The sequence below is a fragment of the Anguilla rostrata genome, chromosome 13 (genome assembly GCF_018555375.3).
Source record: "Anguilla rostrata isolate EN2019 chromosome 13, ASM1855537v3, whole genome shotgun sequence".
NCBI classification, from domain to species: Eukaryota; Metazoa; Chordata; class Actinopteri; order Anguilliformes; family Anguillidae; genus Anguilla; species Anguilla rostrata.
Genome location: NC_057945.1, coordinates 14131951 through 14156129, shown reverse-complemented (window position 1 = coordinate 14156129; position 24179 = coordinate 14131951). Strand labels below are relative to the sequence as shown.

General features: G+C 40.9%; 1 protein-coding gene across 3 annotated transcripts; it reads right to left on the bottom strand.

Annotated features, from left to right (window-relative positions):
• Positions 1 to 4966: 4966 nt before the first annotated feature.
• Positions 4967 to 22195, bottom strand: LOC135238246 (transcription factor 15-like). 3 transcript variants are annotated; one of them, XR_010325065.1, is made up of 3 exons: positions 22097 to 22195; positions 14261 to 14387; positions 4967 to 5128 (listed from the first exon to the last, which is right to left on the bottom strand). XR_010325065.1 is itself a non-coding variant. In XM_064306015.1 (2 exons), exons 1-2 carry the CDS (start codon positions 8945 to 8947, stop codon positions 5063 to 5065), a joined length of 549 nt encoding a protein of 182 aa, XP_064162085.1. In that variant the 5' UTR covers positions 8948 to 9184; the 3' UTR covers positions 4967 to 5062. The 3 variants fall into 3 exon arrangements, 1 of the variants encoding a protein (XP_064162085.1); XR_010325066.1 differs by lacking the exon at positions 4967 to 5128 and adding an exon at positions 10842 to 12910; XM_064306015.1 differs by lacking the exons at positions 14261 to 14387; positions 22097 to 22195 and adding an exon at positions 8465 to 9184.
• Between the last annotated feature and the right edge of the window lie 1984 nt (positions 22196 to 24179).

Sequence of the window (24179 nt, the reverse complement as noted above, 5' to 3'; positions counted from 1 at the left end):
ACGCGAAAACAATGTAGCCTGTGTGCAACGCGCCACCGCTTTTAACTACCCCTTCCTAGTGCTTTTCTCCGTGTACCGGTCATAGGTGTTCTGTTCTTCCGTGGAAAACCATCATTAAAAGTCGGAAGCAGCACATCCCTAGCCGCCTTTGAATGAAGGCGGCAGGTTGCGTGTTTTCTGACCATTAATATCCCCGAGCCAGAGGTTCATTTCACTGGTCAGCTGAACTAAAATATGGCACAACAGAGTTTATTTGGAGCAGAGCTCTGCGGAAAGGATGTTATTACAACATTTATCGGTGCCCTCGGTGGTTGCAGGAACGCTTTAGCACGACCTGCTGTGTTGCAACTCCTAAAAAGAGTGCACTACAGGGGATGTAATATAAAAACTACACAGAAAACACGGCTTACGTAAGATGGATTTGCTTGCACACATAGTGCTGCTGTTCACATGTAAAGGCACAATATAATTAGTAAGTTTAACAAATAATAGCAATGAAATATTATATATGTGAAATATATATAATTTCAATTACATCATGTAATGTCACATTATTTATTAATGAGTGACATACTGAGAGTTTGTTTTATTTATTCATGATATGATGAATGTAACTAATCTTTTGCCATTCAAAAGGAAAATAAATGATATGCATAGAGATCATATATAAATAATAATAAGAAAAAAAAATCAGCAAAGACATAAAGGGTGCTGTGTGTAATAGTATCTGCCATTAATGTGCAGAATTAGGGGTATTGCGTACTTGCTCACAGACTCATTGAAAGGCAATGACTAGTACACAAATACTTTTTGAGGATATTTTCCAGATTTTTTTGTCTTTAGAAAAATGGAAGTGATTGATAGTACAAGTCAGAATTTTACAAATAAGTGTAGCATTAAATGGTAAATCTGAGTCTTTAAATTTAGGGGCAGCTTTTTCAAACATCAACAAAAAACAACACATACAAGAGATTATTCAGCCTAGGGGTCAGTGAGAGAGGAGGTGAAAATGAGATCCTGCTCAGTTTCACCTCAGTGCAAGGCATTCAGCAACAGCTTAGGCTGGAGTGGAGTGATGAGCTGTTAGAAAATATGCTTTTAGAATTAAACAGGTTGTGGGGTCCCATGTGTAGGCTACATATAATCCTGGCCCATAAGACAAGTACACATGCACAGACACACACACACACCACAGACTCAGACACACAGAGACACAGACACAGACACAGAAACAGAAACATACACAGACATACACACTTGCACACACGCAGACATACGCAAATACACATAAACCCCCTCCACCCACCCAAGCTAACACGTACACAGTCGCATTCAATCCTTACCTCGAAATACCAAACATTCGGCTTTTTTTCCCTGTACAAGTCAGAGTTCTGAAGCAGGGCTTCTTCCTAATTTCTAATTTATTTGTTTCTGCAGACCTGTTCGGAATGCAGCATTTTATTTATTTATTTTTTAACTTTTTCAGCCAGGGATTAAATTTAGGAGCAGGACATCTGGGTTCCAGTGCCGGATGATGTCAGGACTGGCGCTGACCCAGGACAGGCCCGCACGGTGAGGGCCGCCGCAGGGTCGCTGCACACGCGCTTCCTTCCTGCGCCGCGGTGACAGCTTCCTGCCCGGGGGGGCGGGGGGGGGGCCTGAGGGGGTCGTTTGCGGAGGCCCCGTGCATGATGTAGGAGGGCTGAACGCAGCAGACTCCTGTTTGTTGGGCCTCGGTCTGAACAAAACGGAGAGAACAGACGGCAAGAAACGGGCAGGGGTTTCCAGCAAGAACAGCGAAAATGCGCTACTCTTACGAGGAATGTTTGGATTGCGGTTCTATATTTTGCACTCAACATAATTTGGATTTTCAGAGAAGACAAGCTGAAGTATCTGATTTGCAAGCCCATGGCGATATTTTGCACTTGTCAATTGAACGGGCCACTGTATTACAGCCTATGGGGGGGGAGGGGGGTTGGACTGAGGGTGATCATTTTAAGGGACCTTGAACTATCTATTATTTGTGGAGGGGTGGGGGTGGGGAGGGGACTGAAGCTTAGCTCCCCTTAGCTCCCCTAAGCTACATGCAGGGACTGATCAGCACCAGTTGCGCTAACCCTCTGTGCCTCTACCCACCGCCACGCTACCCGTATCAGGCACCTGCGGTAATGTAACTCAGAGAGTGTGAGTCACAGCAGTGACTCAGACGTTTCTGCTCCACACCGACCCCCCACCCCCCTCTCTCTCTCTCTGCCACTTGCGCCCGTGTCAGGCATTGTGATTTACGCCTTTGATATGCCGACAGCTGCGTCAGGACTAAAGCGTGGTGCGCTGGGTAATGTTCACTGTGACTAATAAATACCATACTCGCGTACAGCAATCGAGAGATTTGGGGGAAAACACACCGGTGACACCAATAACTGCCTATCCCTTTTGCTGCAGCTTTTCAGAATCAACAAACAACTTCTTGGAGAAGCTAATGGAAGGCTTATTAAAAATGTAGATATATCTGGAGGGTGCTGACTGCCAAGCAACTGATGCTTAATTCAAAACGCACAGATTCTTTGTCCCTAAATATCCCAGGTTAGTGAAACATGCACCTTTTTTCCCCAAGTAACTGTTTTATGTCACCTACTTTGCCCAGAGATAATATTTCTTCTATGCAGTTATTAATTCAGAGGAGTAGCTCATTTGAAAAGAAAAAAAGAAACAAACAATCCTCATTTAATCTCCAGCCTGAAAAATGTATCATCAAAAGTAATCATCTGCAACCATCATCAAGCTAGAAAAAGAAAAAGAAAAAAAGAGTAATCATACCATTCATGCTCCCATATATTTTCCAACATGATAATGGGGTGCAGTTTTTTGCGTTTCCATGCTGATGTTCACATCTGTAAAGATGTCACTCTTGGCATTGCAAAAACACAGACCACAGTTATCTGGGAGAGTAATGAGACTAATCTGACAATGATCCACTTGGAATGAAAAGATTGCCATACGTCACAGTTTCACCGTTAAGAGGTTGTTTCTGGGAACAGGGTGCACGTCAGATCACTGTCTGCTCTGAAATGCCTATCTTAGAGCAATGTGTGGGCGATCTAGCAAGTTTACATGAAACGAGAGCCTGCAGTAACTTGCGCAACTTGTAACTTGTGTCTGAAGTGAAACATTCTTTCCATGATTTTTATATATATATATATTTTATTTTATTTTTTTTTTGCTCATGACATTTTGACATATATGTCCGTGGAATTAAACTGGAGTCACAGGGCATGTTTCTGAGGAAAATATAAAGCCAACCGACCCCAGCTATAGGAAAGTATAAAAGTGCCCTGCCGAAAAATTGTGCCATGCAGCTAGAAGACTAATAATGACAGATTGTCGTTCCGTCCTTAGAACCATAGCAAGATATAGAGAGCAACATTCCACCCGGTCCTTCTGGCCAATGGAAATCAAGTTCCACTGAGAGAGCTTTTCTCTCTGGAGAATAACGTAAAACTGCCAATCTCAGCTCAGCGGCCTGGTTTTCCCATGAACGCCTCAGACGTTGTAAACGTGCTGTACTTCACTGGAGTTACAAGGCAGTAAGCCAACGTACAGTAAAGAAACAAGCAAAATATGTCATTTTAAGACGGCAGATTAAGTAGCAAAATAACTACTATGGTTTTATTTCACAAACCAGCTTAATTAAAAAGGTTTCAGTTTCAAAGATCTAATATGGTAAGGACATAGAAAAAACTTGACTTTCCACAGTTCTCAGGATCCTCAGGATTATTGGAACAAAATTATTTAAATGAAATCTTGAAGAAATTGTCAGTATTTAATTCATTGACAGTACATCTGAAATACTTTTGCTATTGAAAGACTTCTATAAATTTTATCAAGCAGTAATACTCCATTTAGTTTCTTGTTAATAGTTATACCAGCAGCAGCAAAATGTATTCATCCTTAACAACAGGATAGTCCATTGTTGAGATATATTACGCTTTAATTCTTAAGTAATTTATTACTTAAGAAGTATAACTATAATTTAAAAAATAATATTTAAAAAAGTGTGATTTCTACTGTAATAAGTGAAAGTTGCAGACAATTTTTTTTTGTTTTAGATTTTCTCACTCACAAAACTGAACTGGAATTTATGTTTTGTCAGGTAAGTACAGAGCAATTTTTCGTCAAGTAGACTTTTCCAGTGTAATATATTCTGATAAATAATCTCATTATTGAACAACCCGCTAAGAGTTTGGCATGTTTCTCGAATGTTCTCATATAGTCTCCTGACTCTTGGTGTTAAGAGAATAAAAATGTGTCCGAAAGAAAAGAAAATGGATCCCGTAATAATCTACCAGAGAATACCTTTATGCCGACATATGTTGCAGTTTAAGCTGGACCATGAAGTCTGCAGGCTCATAATGAACTCCCCTGACAAGGCTACAGTGCCTTAATGTGCATATGGCCAGGGTAAATTGGCCATTAATGAACCTATTTAACCTGAGCACAGTCCATGTTGGATACTTATTCCTCCAGCCTAAATTTACTGTAGACCTCCAGAAGAAATGAAATTTACTTCACCCTGGTGGATGTGCAGAAAACAGAACCAGATGAACCGACGGAGGTTAGTAACACTATAATACGTATTTGAATGATTCAATCACAAGGCTTTTGATTGTCAACTCATCAGGATGTTTTACAAATTAATTACTTCAATAGCTTCCACAGCATCTAAAAACATAGTTTATCTTTGTTCAAGAAATGTAAGACATACACAGCGATAAATGACACTATTATAATGCACAAATTCTCGAAAAACACAAATACACAGTCTCAAGAAATCATTAAAAACAATGAACTGAAAATTATGCTCCACGCCAAAGTGTATAGTGCCTTCGGGAGGAGCCTCTTCCATCTTTGGTAACCGAAGCAGTTCTCCGTTCACACCTCGTGTTTCTGGTTCCTCCGGGGGGGCTCGTTCCGTTTTGCTCTCGGCCCTGCGCGTAGTTCCGTATGGCCCGTTTCGCTCTCCGCGAGTTCCCGGTCTGGGTTCTGCCTCCGACCGGAGCTGCATTTATCTACGGCTGACATGCAGCGGATTGACCCCCCTCGTCTTCAAGCAGCCCCGTCCGTCTTTCACCTGTACATAAAAACCACGGCGACAAAATGAAATGAGCATTCAGCTCCAATGAATACATATGCCACCACCACACACCCCCCTACCCCCCTCCACAGACAGTTCGCCCTCCATTCATAATTTTACTTCACACAGACAGACAGAAAGCAGAGAGAGTTACAGATAAATAAGTACAGAAGCACAGCTCAGAAAATGACAGGGAGTGGAGGAGAATAACCTCCCCCCCCATCCTCACGGTTCATATATGGGTGCAGTCAGCCTCCCATCGGACACTTTCACATCTCACACCACCACAAATTTTAACAGGAAATAATTCCAAAGCTTCGTGGCAGTCACTACTGATAATAACGATAACCCACTCAAGCATTTGCTGTAAAAATAGGTTGCTGAACTAATTTGGGATAATCCAACTGTAATTCATAAACAGTAATATTTTAAAGAATGCGATAATGCTGTACCGAAGCCAGCATACTTCCCATATGGTCACTTTCCCTTGTACAGAAACTGAAATCCGAATGGGCTCTCCAGGCTGTTCCTAGGAGAGCAATTTGAGTATATTTTTGTTCATGTACTGTATGACTGTCTCCCTAATCAAAATGCATTCTTTCTTTCCATTCCCTTTAAAGGAGATTAGAGAGCACCAAATTGTGGAAATAAGGAGAGTTTCTAAAGGTCTAATAATCTACCATGTAAATGTACCTTGTGTTTTCCCCCAATATATTAACGCTGAATTAATAGTAAAACTGCATTTAAAAAATATGCACTTGTAGAGATAGAGAACTGCGTAATGTTATGTTCATATAATACAATTTAAACTCAATGCAAACATTGAAAATACTTGAAAATACATAACTAAATGGGCAAGTATTGCCCTCTTCCGCCATTCTTTTCTGCTCACTGAAAAAAGTAAAGTAAAAATGTGCATATTTCTGGTAAACTGTTATAAATCAAAGCCAAAGCAGTTATATATGGCTTTATCTCCCTTCTCAAGCGAACTTCTGCATTTTATCATTTAATAGTCACAAATGAAAGATTTTGTCTTAAAATTAATGCATGTGTGTTTGTGTGCTTAAGCACCTAGTTTCACTACTGTAAGCACATAACTATATCTATATAAATACGTGTGTGTGTATATATATATATATATATATATATATATATACACAGTATAATGTTAATGCATCATGAGGAACATGACTGCCACTGCCCAGATTGTGATACCATGTCTGATATAGTATATGTGTCCATGAAAACTGACTATAATAGGATAATACATAAAATTGTTATAATCGCAGATGTGGAAAGTCCACGAGTCAGAAAGTAAAAGTCCTGCCGCGTGTGTCTTCCACCCATGAACTCAACTAGCTGATTAGTTCTACCTCCTGGATGAAGAACTGTGCCAATTATAAAATACAGGTAACTGGGGCAAAATACTGGGGAAGACTTTTACTTTCTGAACCTGTGTCTAAAAGTGGAACTGTGCCTTTTTTCAGTGATAGTTCAAAAAACAATAGACATTTTTATACTGCAACTACTGTACTACCTTTATTGTTGTGTGTTGAGGAAAAAAACTGCTTTGTAACACAAATTTCTGCAAAACAGAAGCTATTTTTCATAAATGACTTTGTTTTTTTTAATTATTAGGGTTTGTTGTGGTTTGAGCCAATGAAAATGCTTAGCTCTAGTCTAGACCATAGTTTTACCTTTGACATATGGAGATTAATACCTTTGGTAGCCATCAGTTTGCTTACACGTCCTGCCTGTTCCAGCACTATACTGTTCCCTGAGGGTTTGGTGCCCTACCACTGAGAAGGATACTTTAACTCAGCTGTACACATATGCATTCAGATCAGCCTCATAGTACTACTTAAACTCAGTACTCACATGAATTCAGTTATACACAGAATGCTTACTTTAACTCAGTTGTCAAATATAAAATATGTTCAATTCTGGAGGCCTACTGTTACCTCAATTGTACAAGTATAAATTCAGTTTTATATACTAGGTATACTTTATGCTCTACAGGGGTAAAGCTTGTTATGTACCGAAGGTATAAAGCGTATAAATTCAGGTCTGCAAATGCAAACAAGGTAGGTAGGATAATATTCCAACCCAACATGACCACTCTGGTATGCAAAATTAAATACAATATTAAGAGCTAATTTAAGATATGAATTCAAGGAAAGTGAATTTGGCTAGTTTACACATTCCTTGGTAATATCATTATAATTGTAATTAATTCCTTGCATATATTGCATTAATGCATGTCTGACATAGACACATTGTGAATTAAATATGATGTTTTAGACATGCTTTCATGTACAAGTCTGTAAAAATAGACACTCCATATCAGAATCTAGTGGGTTTTGGGGGAAGGTGCCCAAATGTAACCATTTTATAGAGGTGGGATTCATCAACCTCAGGCCATTTTTGGGGTGTTAAAATGATAAAAATTTTGATAAAACCCTGCCCTAACCCACCCTGGAGGAAACATCTCTTGACTTTTGTAGAATTTCTTCTATAAATTCCACAAACTGCATGTCTAGATTAGTCTTCAATTGAAAAAAAAAGAAAAAAAGAAAGTTCACTATAACAACCTCACTGTGTGCTGGAACATACTTTATAATAACTACATTACTCAAATATATAATAATTTGAGTAATGTAGCTCATTTTGAGCTGTAATGCCTACCTCCAACCTTAACTTCTTGTTTGTATTTGAGAAACTATATTGAAAACTTTGAATGTGGTTACATTTTGTGTGAGAATCCTGTTAATTTTATCAAATGTTGAAATAATATACAACTTAAATCACATTTAGACATAGTAATGACTGCTCTTGGTTAAGATAAATTACACAGTAAAATGACCAGAGTTAATTCAACCCCCAGTGTACCTATGGTTCAACTGGGACCATAGGAACTCAATAAGAGTTAATTTAACACTGTACATCTTACTGTGTGTGTTTCAAAGTGTTTAAATATAATAAACTATAGCAGTTGCATTTAAACCTGGTGGACATGGATACAAGGATAAATTTAAGTAAAGAATACTAATTGGGTCACTCCGCAAATTTTCGATGTAGAGTCATGTAGTGATCATGATGTAGAGTCATGTAGGTTTGAACATGTGCACACTGGAAGCCTGAAACGAATCAAACAGAATATCTCGTACATTTTGTTTTGACATCAGTACGAATGTAATTAATTTAAGAAACCGTTAGAGAACCTAACATTTACAGCCATTAAGCATGCGCTGCAAATGCTCCTTGCCTTCTTGGAGTATAGCCCTAAAAGCATGGACTGATTTATGAAATATTGTGCAAGAATTAAAAGCTTACCCCTTTTCTCTGGTTACTAAGACAGAAGGTGCAAATCGTCCTGGGCTGTTTCGCGTCTCCCTCTCCAGGACTGTATACAGCGCTCAGACAAGGCTGTCCGTCTCCGTTACCGTCTCCAAACAGTAGGACGTTTGCAAGATGCGAGATATAGCTAGACGCCAAGCGAAGCGTTTCGATTTTGGAGAGTTTTCTGTCCACTGGCTCAGTGGGTATGAGGGTTCGGAGCGCAGTGAACGCCAAGTTCACGCTTTGGGTCCGGTCACGCTCCCTGGCGTTGGCAGAGCTCCGCTGCTTAACCAAAACAAGCCCACTGACCCCGGGCAGGCGTGCCATCCTCCGGCGCTTGGCAGCACCGGCGCAGCATTCGAAGCTCTGTTCCGAACTGCCGTCACTCTCGCTGCGATTCTCTTCGTCCTCGGACAAGCTGCTCAAGTCAGGATAAATAAGGTGGGTCGCCATAGGCCTCATCATGGTAAACGTCATAATCGAAACAAAATTCCCAGTGCAATTGATCAGAAATAAATTAATCCTCTCACAGGTTATCCATACAAATCCCTCTTAAACGTAATAAAATATGGTAGATTATTATTATTATTATTATTATTATTATTATTATTATTATTATTATTATTATTATTATTAATATTAACAACAGACATGCACTTCAGCTTCAAGTCAGTAGGTGTATTTCCTCTCACTGCACGTGGAGTCAAACCCGGACAGTCAGTACTCCGTAGTGCTCGAACACAGCTCTTATAGCTGAGGGGAGGGGTTGTTAGCAACATGCAAATTCCTTACTTCCCAGAGGAGGAAGCATTTTTCCTCCGCGTCCAAATTTATCAATGAATTCACGTAGGCCTATGTCGGTCCTTTTTCAGTCTCATTCCCACTAGTACAAACGGTACAAATAGTTTCATTGACAAAATACACACGGTCCGAGACAAGAATACCAATGTTAAAGTACACAGTAAAATGTCCAGTGTTAATTCAACTCCAGAGTGAGACCGTTAAGAGCTGAATTAACACTGTTAGAGTTGAATTCATACAGTTTACTGAGTGGAATCTAAAGAATGGCATGAACTGTTTCCTGGTATGCAATTTATCGTTTTTAAAAACAGTCTATAGACCTATGTTTTTTTCTGCAGTCTGAGAAATTACCTCAGCACAAACTGGAGAGTGTGAGGGTCACAGGTTCATCACATTTCAGAAGGTTAAAAACACAGCTGCAGTAAGTAATTGCACATATAGTAATTACAGATCACTCAAATTAACAGCCCATTAATCATCTTCGCAAATTATAACAGATTAAATGTCCTCTGCGCAATTGAGCTAAGTTTATATAACAGCATAAAATGTTGTTTCGTAAGCTGATAGGAGTTTGTTTGACAAGTCACTGCTCTCAGTAGTATTAGAATTGGCTCAGTGGCTTGTTTTCTTTGATTGTGTATTAGATTTTTTTTTTAAATCTGCAGGTGTGGATGTTGCACATTTTCCATCATCCAAGCCACAGGAAAAGACTATTTTAAATGTTTTTTGTTTTTTTTGAGGTGGGTCCCATTTGTGTCTCCACCTGTATACACGAACACCCTCCCCCACCCCCTCACCCACACCCCTGCTACTGCAGACACCCCCATAGTGCCTGGAGAAGAAACTGGGAGGGACATGTGTACTGAACTTGTAGGTCAGCTATCTTCCATCAGCACTGCTGTGCTGTAAGCAGAGATATACTCAATCAGCACAGAGGTCTTGCACGCCTGTACTGTGCGGTAAGCATAAATCCATCTAATCAGCACGCAGCTCTTGCACATACTGTGCCGTAAGCAAAGATCCATCCAATCGGCATAGAGCCCTTGCACATCAATACTGTTTGCAAAGAATTGTATTCCATCCTCTGTGTGCAAAACCTAGAGCATGTTTAACTGGTTTTGAAAGTAAAATAATATATTGGCATTGTTTATTGAATAGTTATTGCAAAGATGTTGATCTGTTTTTTAAATATCAGGTGTGCGACATACATATATATATATATATATATATATATACATATATATATATATGACTGAAAATACATGAGCTATTCATACCCTTTGGGAAATGTGAGTGGCAGGTATCAAAAAAAATTAAATGTAAAAATGTAAAAATATTATTTAAAATGGCTCTCATCACTTGTGTTCATTTATTGGACCTATATTTATTATTCTCTCTTAGGCTAGTACCCATACCAAAATATGATTAATTGAAACACTTGGGTAAACTGCTGTTATTTTGTAAACTGTGTGTTGTTTAATAAAACATACATTTTTAATATAGATGAAATATGCACAAATACCTCATACAGTGTGTTTATGAATGAATTCTGTTAACTGAAAAACATAGTGTGCATAATTCAGTTATGCATAGAATTAATATAATACAATACAAAAATCATATAATACACAGCAACAGAAACCCTCACCACTGGGCAATAGGCCAGATTCACAAATGTGTTCCCTTCTGTTTGTCACTAAAACAAAAGATTAGAAAATTTGCTATTAAAAGGCGCGCTGCAGTTTGAACAGCCCGCACGTTAAGCGTTGGTCTCCAGGGTGCATCCCCACCTCTGTCTGTTCGGCTTCCCTCCAAAAAAAGCATCATACACAAAGCTGTGTGCTGAAGGGGGTGGGGGCAGAGGGCATGTGTGCTTATTACTGAGATGTTGAATTAGCAGAAAATGCCCTTGCGAGCCAAATGCGACTTCACAGTCCTCATTTGTTATTTGTTTGTACAGCAGGACGTGAGTAAAGTGTTGAGCAAATAAAACGGATAGATGTATAAAAGGGAGGAAGGGACTGATGCTATGACTCTCTCTCTCTCTCTCTCAATTTCTCAATGATCAATCTCAATTTGTTTTATTGGCAGGATAACTACAGTCATATTTCCAAAGCAACACATGCTCTCTCTCTCTCTCTCTCTCTCTCTCTCTGTTGCTCTCCCCTCTCTCTCCATCCCTCTCTCTCTCTCTCTGTCTCTCCCCCTCTCTCTCTCTATCTCTCTCTCTCTCGCCCCCTCTCTCTCCTCGCCTGAGTCAGCTTCTGAGAAAATAACCAGAAGGGGATGAGCTGCTAACTACTTCCAGAGGCTGAGAGTTTACGCAGAGGGGTCACCGGAGGGGAACGCTACACAAACACAGGGCCCAGCGTGTGGAGCACAGCTCTGAGGGCGAGCTGCGCTGACAGGGCCAAACCCTACGCCTTCTTTAAACGCGAGCGTTGCTGCTCCGCTAGGAGGGCCCGAGGTTGAGGAGCAGTGTGTGACGCAGTGATGTATCACCCTTTCTCTATCATAAATACTTTGGCCTGTGGGGGAACGCGGCAGGCCTCTTCAATAATTCAGGAAAGAATAAACAGAGTCCGATGACGCAGGAAAATGCACCTGAAGAAAATCTAACTTTGCACTTTTCAAACACTGAATGCTGATTCCCCTTTCGAAAAAAGTATCACGCCTACTAAATGTTAAAATTAAAAAAAAATTTTAATGTAAGGTAAGGTGATCCACGAAAAAATTTTGATATAATAACAATCCTTGAAAAAATTCAAGAGACCATAATTCTTGCAGTTTTTTGTCTTAGATCTCGTGTTGACATGTTTATAGAATAGAGCGTGCAGTGAAATTAAAAACGATACACACTAATCCCCTTCAGGCACTTATGAGGCTCGTCTGGAGCCGTCACACTGTGCAGGGACCTTTTTATCCTTTGTGACATGCCAAGCAGATCGGAGGCCAGGCGCAGCATTTTTCAAACTGCGACAGCACGCGACCAAAGCGCGTCTACGGAGGTACGGCTAGCGTGTCTCTAACAGCCACATCCAACAGGAGGAAGTGTGGTTGGTCAGCCACATCCAATCGGAGGAAGTGTTGTTGGTCAGCTATGTCAAACTGGAGGAAGTGTGGTTGGTCAGCCATGTCCAACAGGAGGAAATGTTGTTAGTCAGCCATGTCCAACAGGAGAAAGTGTTGTTGGTCAGCCATATCCAATCGGAGGAAGTGTTGTTAGTCAGCTATGTCCAACAGGAGAAAGTGTTGTTGGTCAGCCATGTCCAACAGGAGGAAATGTTGTTAGTCAGCCATGTCCAACAGGAGAAAGTGTTGTTGGTCGGCCATAAGCTTTCAATAAGCCAGCTCTAAGCCTTCACCACGGCAGTGTTCAGCAATAACAGTCAGTGGTTCGCATCCCACAGGAGCCTTAAGCTGGTGCTCGTTATGCCTGCTATGGTGGTCAGTCCACTGGGATTCCAAGTGGGGACCCCTGAGAGGATACACATTAGCACCGCTGGTCTCAGCAAATGCCGGAAAACACCCAGCCAGGGGGCGTGGCGGTAATCTCTCCAGGGGCGAAGCAAACGGTTGAGCCGCTTCACCAGAAGTTGCTTTTCATTTTCAAATTTTCTTTCTCGTTGAAGTTAGTCCCTGGAACAATAGGGATCAACATGAAATCAAAGTTTCCTGTGTAGTTCCAGAGAGAGGCTCAAGCAAGGTCCCAATTTTTCCAGTTTTATGATTCTCAAGCTGGGCTGGATAATGTTGCAGGATGCACAGAAAGGGCCTCAGCTTGAGGGAAAAGAACATGGACACTCTAATGAAAGGCCTTTGTCTGAATGCTCAGCCAGCTAATCAAGCTATCACACTGACTTAGACTCTCACATTAAGTTGAAAAAATTAAACGGCTACGAACTATGGGGAGATGCCCAAGCTTTCAATCAGTAAACTGAGTGGGACAAACTCTCTCAAAGACAGACGATTGTGCAGTTCCACAAGTCCTAAATAAAAAGGAGGCCTGAGTACAAGTGTCAGTATTTTACCTTTCCAAACACAGGTTGTCAAATACATTTTTGTGAGTGCTGAACTCGCCAAACTGTTTTGTGAATAAATAAAAACACTTCCATTTCATTGTGACGGAAGGTTCAGGACAAATGTTGAATGAATCTAGGCCAGTATTTTTTGGAAGGCAAGGTTTATTCAGAATATGATGGGGTTAGGAGGGGTTGGAATTGATGTAATTGTTGGAAACATTCAAACTTTCAAAGTAGGGGCCAAACAGGAAGAGCCAACGCTCTGACAGTACTACGGTTATTGGCTAAAAAAGGGGCCAAAACATCATATTTGAGTTAAGAATTTATTGAGGGGAGTCAACAGTAATTTTTTTTTTTTACTAGAGCAAACCATTGATTCCAGCACAATCTGGATGAGACACAAGAAAAAGGTTTGTTTCATTTTAATGAACCGTAAAGTTACTGTCTACGGGGAGCTATGGTTCACTGAAAATGTCAGGTCGAAGCGGTGATATGGCAAACAGTGGCATTAGAAAAATATCAGATCTTCCCCACACGTGTGTCTCTGTGGGTTTATGGCTCACAGAAAAAACCAAGGGGTTCACGGACCAGAGAGGAATGCCCCCACTGTGTGACTCTTACGAACGATTACACGCAATACTTCCTCTTGGCAGACATCCGTGTTCCCCTGTGGTGCATGAACTACTTTTTCAGCTTAAAGAAAGCATCAAAAAAGCGTCCGCCTGGAATTGATTTCTAAAAGCAGCAGGTGCGGCTTGGTCTCTTGGGCATGTTACGGAATACGATTCTCGCGTGTCAAGATCCCCTCAGGGATTGCTGTTACTTCCAGCCGGCGAAAAAGCCTTCCCTTGTAACAGGAAATCTTCTCACACGCGACGATTCTTTGGAGGGGGCTTTAACGTCCATTTAGGATCGCTCTGCAAGGGCAACGTTCCCCCCCCCGGGCGCAGTTCTGTCTGCTTCCTACCTTTTCGCTCAGGAACCGCTGCTCCGTGTCTCTGGAAGGTTCTCGCGTCCTGCCTATCTCGCGCGGCGATCATCAAGAGAGCAACAACCTTCTTCTTCCTCCAAGGTCAAAGAGTTGATGAAAGAAGCTAAAGAAAGGGGCCATTAAATCTCTTTTGTTTTTGACCCTATATACACTAAAGAGCTTATCAACACACAGCAGCTTAAATGGAGTCCCATGGGATGTTGCCGACAGAACTTTCTACTGTATGGTACATACACAGCAACACGCTGTACCATACTTACTCATTTGAAAATGTTGTTTGGCCTATATGAACAACATTGTCACAAATATACTTGGCAACAGATTATGAAGGAGTGAAAGTATGTACAACTACATTCTGAATGTTATTATATAATATTAATATTACCAGAATATTATTTGGATATATCAGCATACAACAAAAATATGTATGTTTTTTTTTAGCTGAACATATAGCCTATATCGAAGCATCTCTCTCTCTCTCTCTCTCTCTCTCTTGTCAATACAAAATTAAAAAACAATGTAGGTTAGCAATCGCTATGGCCAAAGTTCTGACAGAACAATATTAAATTCCCTTTAAAATCAATTTCTGTGCATTTTCGTGAGTCCCCCTCTCCTCACCTGCAAGCAACGCATAACAGTTAGCATTTGAACTACCAACATCTTTTGTGTGGAGAGCAGTTGGGGCAAATGTACATTTTCAAGAAAGAACATTTGTGGTGGGGGGGGGGTACTTCAGTCTTAAAATAGCTGCCTAGGCTGCAGCAGGGCTGCTCTTATCTGTCTCTCCCCAGACGGGAGCCCTGGCAGGTCCTGTGGTTGAAGAGGGCCTAGGCTAGTCTGGAGCACAGAAATGCTAAGTTCTCATGACACCTGACCCATTGCACATCCTGTCCCCTTGTTTTATGCAGAGTACTGAGAGAACAGGCCAAATCAGAGGGGGGCAGGAACTCAATGGGCTGTGGTCATTCTGTGGCCTGTGGTCTCTCTACTGCCTGTGGTCAGTCTGTGGCCTGTGGTCTCTCTACTGCCTGTGGTCAGTCTGTGGCCTGTGGTCACTCTACTGCCTGTGGTCAGTCTGTGGCCTGTGGTCACTCTACTGCCTGTGGTCATTCTGTGTCCTGTGGTCACTCTACTGCCTGTGGTCAGTCTGTGGCCTGTGGTCACTCTACTGCCTGTTGTCAGTCTGTGGCCTGTGGTCACTCTACTGCCTGTGGTCAGTCTGTGTCCTGTGGTCTCTCTACTGCCTGTGGTCAGTCTGTGGCCTGCAGTCACTCTACTGCCTGTGGTCAGTCTGTGGCCTGCAGTCACTGGCCCAGAGTAATTCTTTGGCCTGAGGATTGGGGTCACTGTCATGCTTATAGTCCCTTAGTAGCCTCTGGTCATTCTCTAGTGTATGTTTTCTGCCTGTGGACTTTATTAGTCTCACAACATCAAGATATATGTATTTGTTTCACAGAACAGATTTTTAATCTGTAGTCCCTAAGCAGGTAAACTGACACTACAGTGCAATATTTAAAATGTCAGTTTGGAAAAAAGTGAAGATGAAAGTACATTATGATGCATAACTGTAGGAGATGTGATGGCTGGTGAATGACAGTCTGACATATTAGACATCATGGCAGCAACAGTGATTTATTTTTGCCTAGTAAGATGTGTCTCAATTTGCCTAGTTGTACTCATGTTGCGGTGCTTTCACGTTGTTCTCCGAAGGATGTTAAATCAGTCTCAGCTACTTTTCACAAGATGTAATTGCTGTCTAATTATTTACATTGAAGAGGTCAATTTCGAGTGGGAAGTCTTCACACTTGAGTTGATTGCTAAAATGCCTTTGCTTTGCCAGTGTCTGCAGCTTTTGCAAAAGACACAAGTTTAGTAACTCCTGAAATCTGTCTTCATGTTGTTTCATAGGTATAATCAAGTGAAAGTAATTCAGTTCTTTTCAGATGCAGAAAAAAATGTGACTTAAATTGATTAAATTCTCATTTTTAAATAAACAAATAAGGGCAAATTACATAGCCACAATTAAGTACTGAACACTGTGAACATTGGACATGAACTGTGTGAACATTAATAGTTGTGTGTGATATGTTTAATTCAATTTATATGTTGGTGATAGTGGGCGAGTTTGATGCCTGTTCCAAATTCCAGTAGCAAAACTAAGGGGTGCTACCCTTTTCATGGTATATAATTTAACCCATGGGCATTAATTGCTTTTCTATTCATTTCTAGACAAAGTAACAGGAACTACCTCTTCAGATCTCTTTGTCAAATCAACTCACATGGTGGTATGGTAGCACAGTAGCATTGGATGCATGTTGAAATATGTTGAATCACAAGTTCTCTATTTTGACTATTATTTTCAGTTCAAATTGATCACAGACTTGTGTGTTCCATTTAAATACTAAATGCTAACCACTAAATTATTGCTTGAAGATAGATTGACTATTCAAGTTCTGTTCAAGCAGTACAAACTTTAATAACTCTGAGAACTGGTTTTGATTAAATAATAACCATGTATTTAATCAAAACCATGGTTAGTTATATAATACACTTTGTGCAATATTTTTTTGGAATCAGCTTTAAAAAATCTGGCTTTGATGAACGACTCTCAACATTCGACTCCGTAGCCCCACCTGGCATCAGTGTGAAAAAGATTTACACTCCCATCTGCTGGTCATTATTTATACTACATTAAAGCGCGCAATTCTTTCAATGTACAATGTCACTTTTGGTTATACCATCTCGTAACCAGTGTGAAAATAACATTGACCTTTTTTCTCCTTTTGTATTAAGCTCTCCAGCAAATGCTAACTTTGATATTAGGCCTATTCATAGTTTGGCATAATACTGTATGTACACGGCCTCCTTGCACATAATAAATATAGACACTGATGTGTAAAAGCATTGTAATGTTATGCTGGGATAATGACCTCTATCAATAAAGTTCCTGGCCTCTTTTGTTGTTTCTTTCCTGCACCGAGCAGCTGTTTCCAGGCAGCGCTTCTCTCAGCATTAGACCAGGCCGTTAGCATTCATAATAGATGGCCACTGATCAAACATGTATCCTTTCCCAGACAGAGAGCCTATTTCTACTCCAGCTTTCCTCCATTTTTTTTTCGCCCGCAAATCGAACATGCATCCGGCCGTATTACCGCGACTTTACCTTTGTCCATTCTTTTCTGTGAGGTTGCTTGATTACGGTATGTTCCTGGAACAGACCGTGCCATAATTTGGACGGGTTCCAGTGAGCGAAAAGGATTATTCTTTTCCAAACCTTCTTAAAATATCATGTTGTGGTAGACTGGTTTAGCTTCCACATGGCCAATTGCATTATTATTTCATGATATGTGTTCCAGCCTTGACTAATTGTAAATGTGAAAGTGAGAGGACTTGTTATTTTGCACACCTTTAAATGAAAGAATAGATGAAAAAAAAAATGAAAGCAGGTCAATGCTGTTTTGTTTTCATTGGAAAATAAACTTTAGAGAAGCATGGAGAACAAACACTTTGTAACAAACATTTTTGCAGTAAAGTCACAAATCAAAAGACTTAAGTTGATGTGGTGAATGTGGGTGATTCTATTTGATCTATTCTCCACTGATTGGAAAGAAACATTTTATAGCTAAGATGCTTTTGTTGAACCACAGATCAATTGTGATCTATGTGCATGTGAGAGGTGTGCATTGTTCTGCCTTTTAGACTGGCATAATCAGAATGCTATAGGTGACCTTAATACAAACAGTATTTTTTGCTGGATGTGGAAATATGACCCTACAAACAGAATAAACCTCAAGGGGATTTTAAAATGGTTTGTTCTTATACCCCATATTCAACTCAATGAAGAGAAGCAAACCTGATTTTGCAATTCACAGGGTCAAAGTGTTTCTTATTAAAACATCCCAGCGATTGGTGCCATTGTTGAAAAAGACAGTGAACGAAAGTAACACGAATACCTTTTGGAAATATGTTTTTTTGCTGACAGCGAGGGTATTTTTTTGTTTGTTTAATTCAAAGGAATAGGTCCAACATTTATGCAGGGATTTTAAGGATTGCAGATTTTGCAATAAATTTCTGGTCTTGGTGTGACAACCAGGACACAGTCAAATCAACATCATTTCAGATATCTGAACCGTTCTGAAAGAATTGCTTAAAATACATTGTTTCATCTCACGCTGAGACACTCTTGAAGCAGAATTCTGAGTTGAAGAAAAAAAAACACGTAGTTTTGATGAAAACAACTCTGGCCCACGCTTAATCCAAATGCATCACTAACAGAATTTTCTTTAATATTCAATTACAAACAAACAAGTGTTACATTTCATTTTTTAAATAAAGAGACACACTGCGAGGTGTGTTGTGGTCATATTAAATCTGGGCCCTGGTTTTTATCGCAAATGCATGGATGACCTACAGTATTTGTATTTCACTATGCATTGCACACATACCAGCCGAATAACAAGGGTTATTTTCCACCAGTTGGGACAAACTGAGCAATAAAACCCAGAAAATTTATCAAAAACCCATAAAACCCATCACATCTGCAGAGGGCTATAGAAATCCACACGCCCACTGTATAGCACTTATATAGCCCCAGGGTAGAGCTATGTTGGGGGATTGTTTGTCCGATATTTTTTTTCTAGAAATCCTGTGCAACACTCATAGCAAACCTCATACAGACACATTCTGTATATATAATCGTATCTTCCATGCTGAATAGTTTCACAACTACCAATATGGCTTCTGTTTACCGTTTTGACATAAAAATTTCACTATAGGCGATCGTCTTTAAAGGTCATTAAACATTAAACAGTGGCTGAACAACGTGGGAACTGAAACTGGGAAACTGCACATATTCACGTTTTGGGAGGTGAAAAACACGTATCTCTGAATGTCTAAAGCTGATTTCTACAACACACGGGTTGTTGAGAAAAATGCTACCAACTATAACCTGAGAGTGAATGACAGAACATGACATTTTTCTAGCTCCTTTTTTTGTTTGTTTTGTATAATATTTTTCAGTGTTTTGCAAACTGGTTGAAATGCAATAATTCAAAATGTATTACAACCTGTTTATTATGAACATTATAAGTTTGTATTTCAAGTGCCAGTCTGTTTGAAATGTGGTAAAAAAAAATAAAAATAATAATGATAAAAATAAAACAGTACCTGCGCTTAGATTTTTCTGGCATCTAACAGCACAAGGCATTTTTCCAGGTGATTTATTCGTTTTATATAATCATATCTCCCGCGGTGTAAAAATAGCCACAGTCTTGTGTTTTGAGTTGAGTTTGAATCAGTTTGCATGTGCATCTGCTAATGTGATGCTTGATGTGAACTACAGAGGTGTCATTACTAAAATATCACTAATTCAGTTATCACTGTTTTTATAATGCACTTACATTGTCTTGTGCTTGTGAGCCATGAGAGGGCGCTGTAGTCAAAGTGTAACGACATGGCCGACCACTGATGTTTATGTAAATACAGAACCATTTCAAAGGTTTCAGACATACGTAGCTCATGTGTCTGATTTTGTACTTTAAAATAATAATTAGCCAGTGGACTTCAGAGTACAAGGATGAATTTAATCACACTCTGAAGAATACGCTGGAATCTATCATTACAAAATATAATTTGGGTTGTGCAGTTACATTTACATCTACATTTCAGGCATTTAGCTGATTGGTCTTTTCCAGAGTGACTTACAATTAATACAAATTAAGAAAAAGCCTAGATTTGTAAACCACCAACAAGCCAAGTAGCAATGAATGAGAAGTATAATGGTCAGGGCTTGATACACCAGCACCAGGTAATCCTTTGTCATTGGAATTAATTTGTGGATGCAAAGACAAATAAAGGTCTTCTTTTTAGGATGGAGAAGATCTGGAAGAGGGGAATGGGAATCAGGTGGAGAAGGGGGGGGGGGGATAATTCCAGAAGAGATGGGTCTTCAGATTATGACAGAAGGTAGGGAGGGACTCCCCTAACTCAGGTGGGCAGGAGCCCGTAAGGAGAAGAGTCAAGGCTGGGAGGTGAGAACCAGGTCACTGCCGGGAGGGGGGGGAGCTAGGTGCCCAGTGACAGCCATGTAAACCACAGGCTGGGTTGTAGGGCTGGACCACGGACCAGAGGTCTGGGGGTGTAGCTCCTTTAGCAGGCCTGTACACCAATTTGATGAGTTTTGAATTTGATATAGTTAGCCACCAGGAGCCAGTGGAGGGAATGCAGGAGGGAGGTGGCACAAGAAAACCAGGGGGACTGCACCTGAGTGTCATAGGATGAGAAAGGGAGATACAGATGAATGTCATCAGCATAACAATGGTAGGACAAGTTGTGGAATGTAATGATTAAGCCAAGGGATCAGGTGCAGAGAGAGCAAAGGAGAGGGCCCAGGACATAGCCCTGGGGTACCCCAGTAGAGAGGTTCCATGGTAAAGACAGAGACCCTCTCCGGGATACCTGATAAGAGCTGTCTGACAGGTAGGAGGTAAACAATGAGAGGCCCAGTGGACCCCAGGTCTATCAAGGTGGCAAGGAGTAGCTGGTGATTTACAGTGTCAAAGGCAGTAGACAAGTCTAGGAGGATGAGAAAAGAGGAGGCAGCTCTAAGGGTATGGAGGGCTTCAATGACAGCAAGGAGCATAGCCTCTGGTTGGGATACAGCAAGTTCTTCTGAGAGAGAATTGAGAAAGTTTGTTAGAACCAGAGTGTTCAAGTACTTTTGGAAGAAAAGGAAGGAGTGATACTGGTCTGTAATTTTTGACATTATGCAGGTGGAGGGAAGGCTTCTTGAGAAGTGAAGTAACTCTTACTGACTTGAGGGCAGTTGGAATGCAGCCAGATGCCAGGGAGGAGTTGCTGATGGTCATGAGGAAAGAAAGCAGGCCAGCAGCAATAGTCTGGAGGAGGGGAGGGAGGAGGGGGTCGGTTGAATCATGGAGACAAGTTTTAGCACTTCATCTGGGGAAACACGAGAGAGAGACATTAAGCCATTGAGTCAGAAGTGGTCGAACAGGGTAGGGTTTGGGGGAGGGCTAGGGGGAAGCTGATTTAGCAGCAAAGATGGATGCGGAGAAGAAGAGACTGAAAGTTGGAGAGGTCATCTGACAATCCACGATAGTGCCACCTTCTCTCAGCAGCCTGAAGCCTGCAGCGCTCATTTAAGCAAGGTTTCAGACAGCCAGGGAGCAGATGGGGACAGGCAGGCAGGTCTAGAGGATGCTGGGAATTAAAGATCAAAGGAGGACGAGACAGCAGACAGAAATGTGGAAGTGGCAGAGTTGGTGGAAAGAGACAGAAAGGACTCCGGAGGAGGGAGCGAGGAGCGAACAGAGCAAAAGGAAAGAGGGGAGACAGACCACAGAATGCGTTGAGTGGTGACAGAATGTGATGAAACCAGGTCAGGGTGGTTAACACAATGGGGATGGAGAAGGAAACAAAGTGATGGTCAGAAAAATGGAGAGGGGTGGCATGGAGGTTAGCTGAAGAGCAGACTCTAAAAAAAGATTAGACTATTGCCAGCTTCCCGATTTCCTGGAGCCTGTCAAGCAGTATGTAGTAAGCTGATTAGAACACAGTTGTCACAGGCCGGTATGACACCCCTGGGAGGGAGATGCGGCAGTTCCGGGAGTGGACTGTCGGTTGCCGCATGGAGAGAGCGAGAGCGCACCCACACCAACACCAACACGAAAACAAATAAATTAACATCTTCACACTTTCCCCCTCACAGGTTCCAGGCGAAAACAATAAACCAAAACACCAAACTAAAATAATAAAGACAAAAAAATAAACCCCAGCAACAGCTTTTCAACTCACCACTTTTCAGGTGACCAGTTTCTTTCTTTGTCTTGCATGCTCAGACAAATGGAACTCAAAACAGATGCTCTCTTGGTGTGTCCTTCTGGTCTTGGCCCCAAACTGTGGGGAGAAACATACCTTTAAGCACCTGGGCTGATTAGTTAACGCAACCCAGGTGCGTGTGCTCTCTCCACCAGCCGGCATTGCTGAGACCAATCTAGTTCACTGCCGGACCAAATGCCACAACAGTATTTCTATGAATTATATTTGTTATCATAAAGGGGATTCTTTTTGACATACTTAATGCAGGCTTAGTTGCGGACAGTCTGTATATAAAATATGAACATAATTCTAATTTATATTGCTCTACATTACTCTATGTCTAATGTGTGCATGAGTGTCTTGTCCTCATTGTTTTTCAGAAATGTTTATACAGTAATCTTACCTGACAACCTGCCTCTCAAGGTAATGGTCTTGCTGTAGGAAGGACTTTAAAAACAATGATAAAAAGAAAATACTGAAAAAAAATCTATCTAAAAATAATTTTCTCTGTTGAGCTACAAGAAGAGAATGACACACCACCCCCTGAAGCTGATCTCCATACCAAACACAAAAGGGGCTGTGCTCCTCAGAAGAAAGGCAAATCTTTTGTGTCGCTGGTTGTTTACAGTATGTATTAGCTAGTTGTCAAGTGCGTAAGTTGAGGGAAAAGAGGGGTATGTTGCAGGGAGGAGAGGTATGACGCGGTGCCTGTGACCGAGATAAGACTCTGAGCATAGAAGCATAATATAAAATGCAAGGTACTGATATCCCTCTGGCAATATTCTTTCATGATAGATAACTCTGTGTGTGTGTGTGTGTACTATATGTATGTTATATATCAGTGGTAACCAACCATGTTCTTAGAGATCTACTATCTTGTGGGTTTTCATTTCAGCCCCAATTTGGCTCACCTGACTATAATTAGCAGCTCAACAAGATGCTTTGTAACGGTTGGAATGAAAACCTACAGGTTGGTAGATCTCCAGGAATAGGGTTGGTTACCACTGCTATGTACTATATGTACACATACACAGATACACACACACATGCATGCAAGCACGCATACACACACACACACACACACACACACATACACGGTTATCTATCAAAAAGAGTAGTGCATGTATCATGATGTGAACTGCGTACGTGTTTTTGCATGTATGTGTGTGATGTGTGTGCATCTTTGTAATACTAAGTTGGTTTCCAGTCCGTTTAATGTTACTCGTTTGATTAATTAAAAGGTGTTTGTTGTATGATAAAAACATAATAAGCAAGCTTATAATTAATTTTATTTATAACATGCCTCACACCCAAAGTGCTATAATTGTGTTGTATTATTTAAATTTACTGCATATGAACAGTGGTAGATGTTTTACATTTATACTAGTCTAACATTATGTAAGCCTGGATATGCTGCAGATAGACTGTAGACAGCAGTATAAGAGTGGGCTGGTTCAGTTTCATTTCACAAGGCACTTTCAGGATAATGGCAGAGGAAATAAATTAATGAAGTTAAAACGGCACAGAAATTCACAGCCAGTCCCCCGTACTTAGAAGCTGAGATTGCTTCACTCTTTGTGCAAATGACAGAAACAAAGGACCGACGTGACACGGAGAGTGAAAGTAGAGGATGAGACGATCCTCCGAGCCATATGGAAGGCCTCCAGCAGCCTGCCATATGCTGGACACTTTTGTTATGCAAATTCTGTTTTTTTTCTCCCCCTCCTTTGTTGTTGTTGTTTGGCACGTGTCATCATTGCGCAGACAAGCCGAGCACAAAGATGAAATAAATGAATAAAGGAATTGGGGGCCTGTACGTGGGCTCTCAGGAACACGCCAGGGTTTCACGATTCGTCCTGAACTTTCGAGCAACAGCATTCAGCGGACGTGACTTATTTTCGATTCTGACCGTACACACGCCGTCAGGAGTTCGCCCGTCCTCTGTTTCAGCAGCAGAAATGTATTTATGCATTTCAGGACAAAAGCCACATCGCGCACTGCAGTCCATAAAGATACGACTCGAGAGTCTATTTAGAGCATGATAAATCAAAGCAGCACA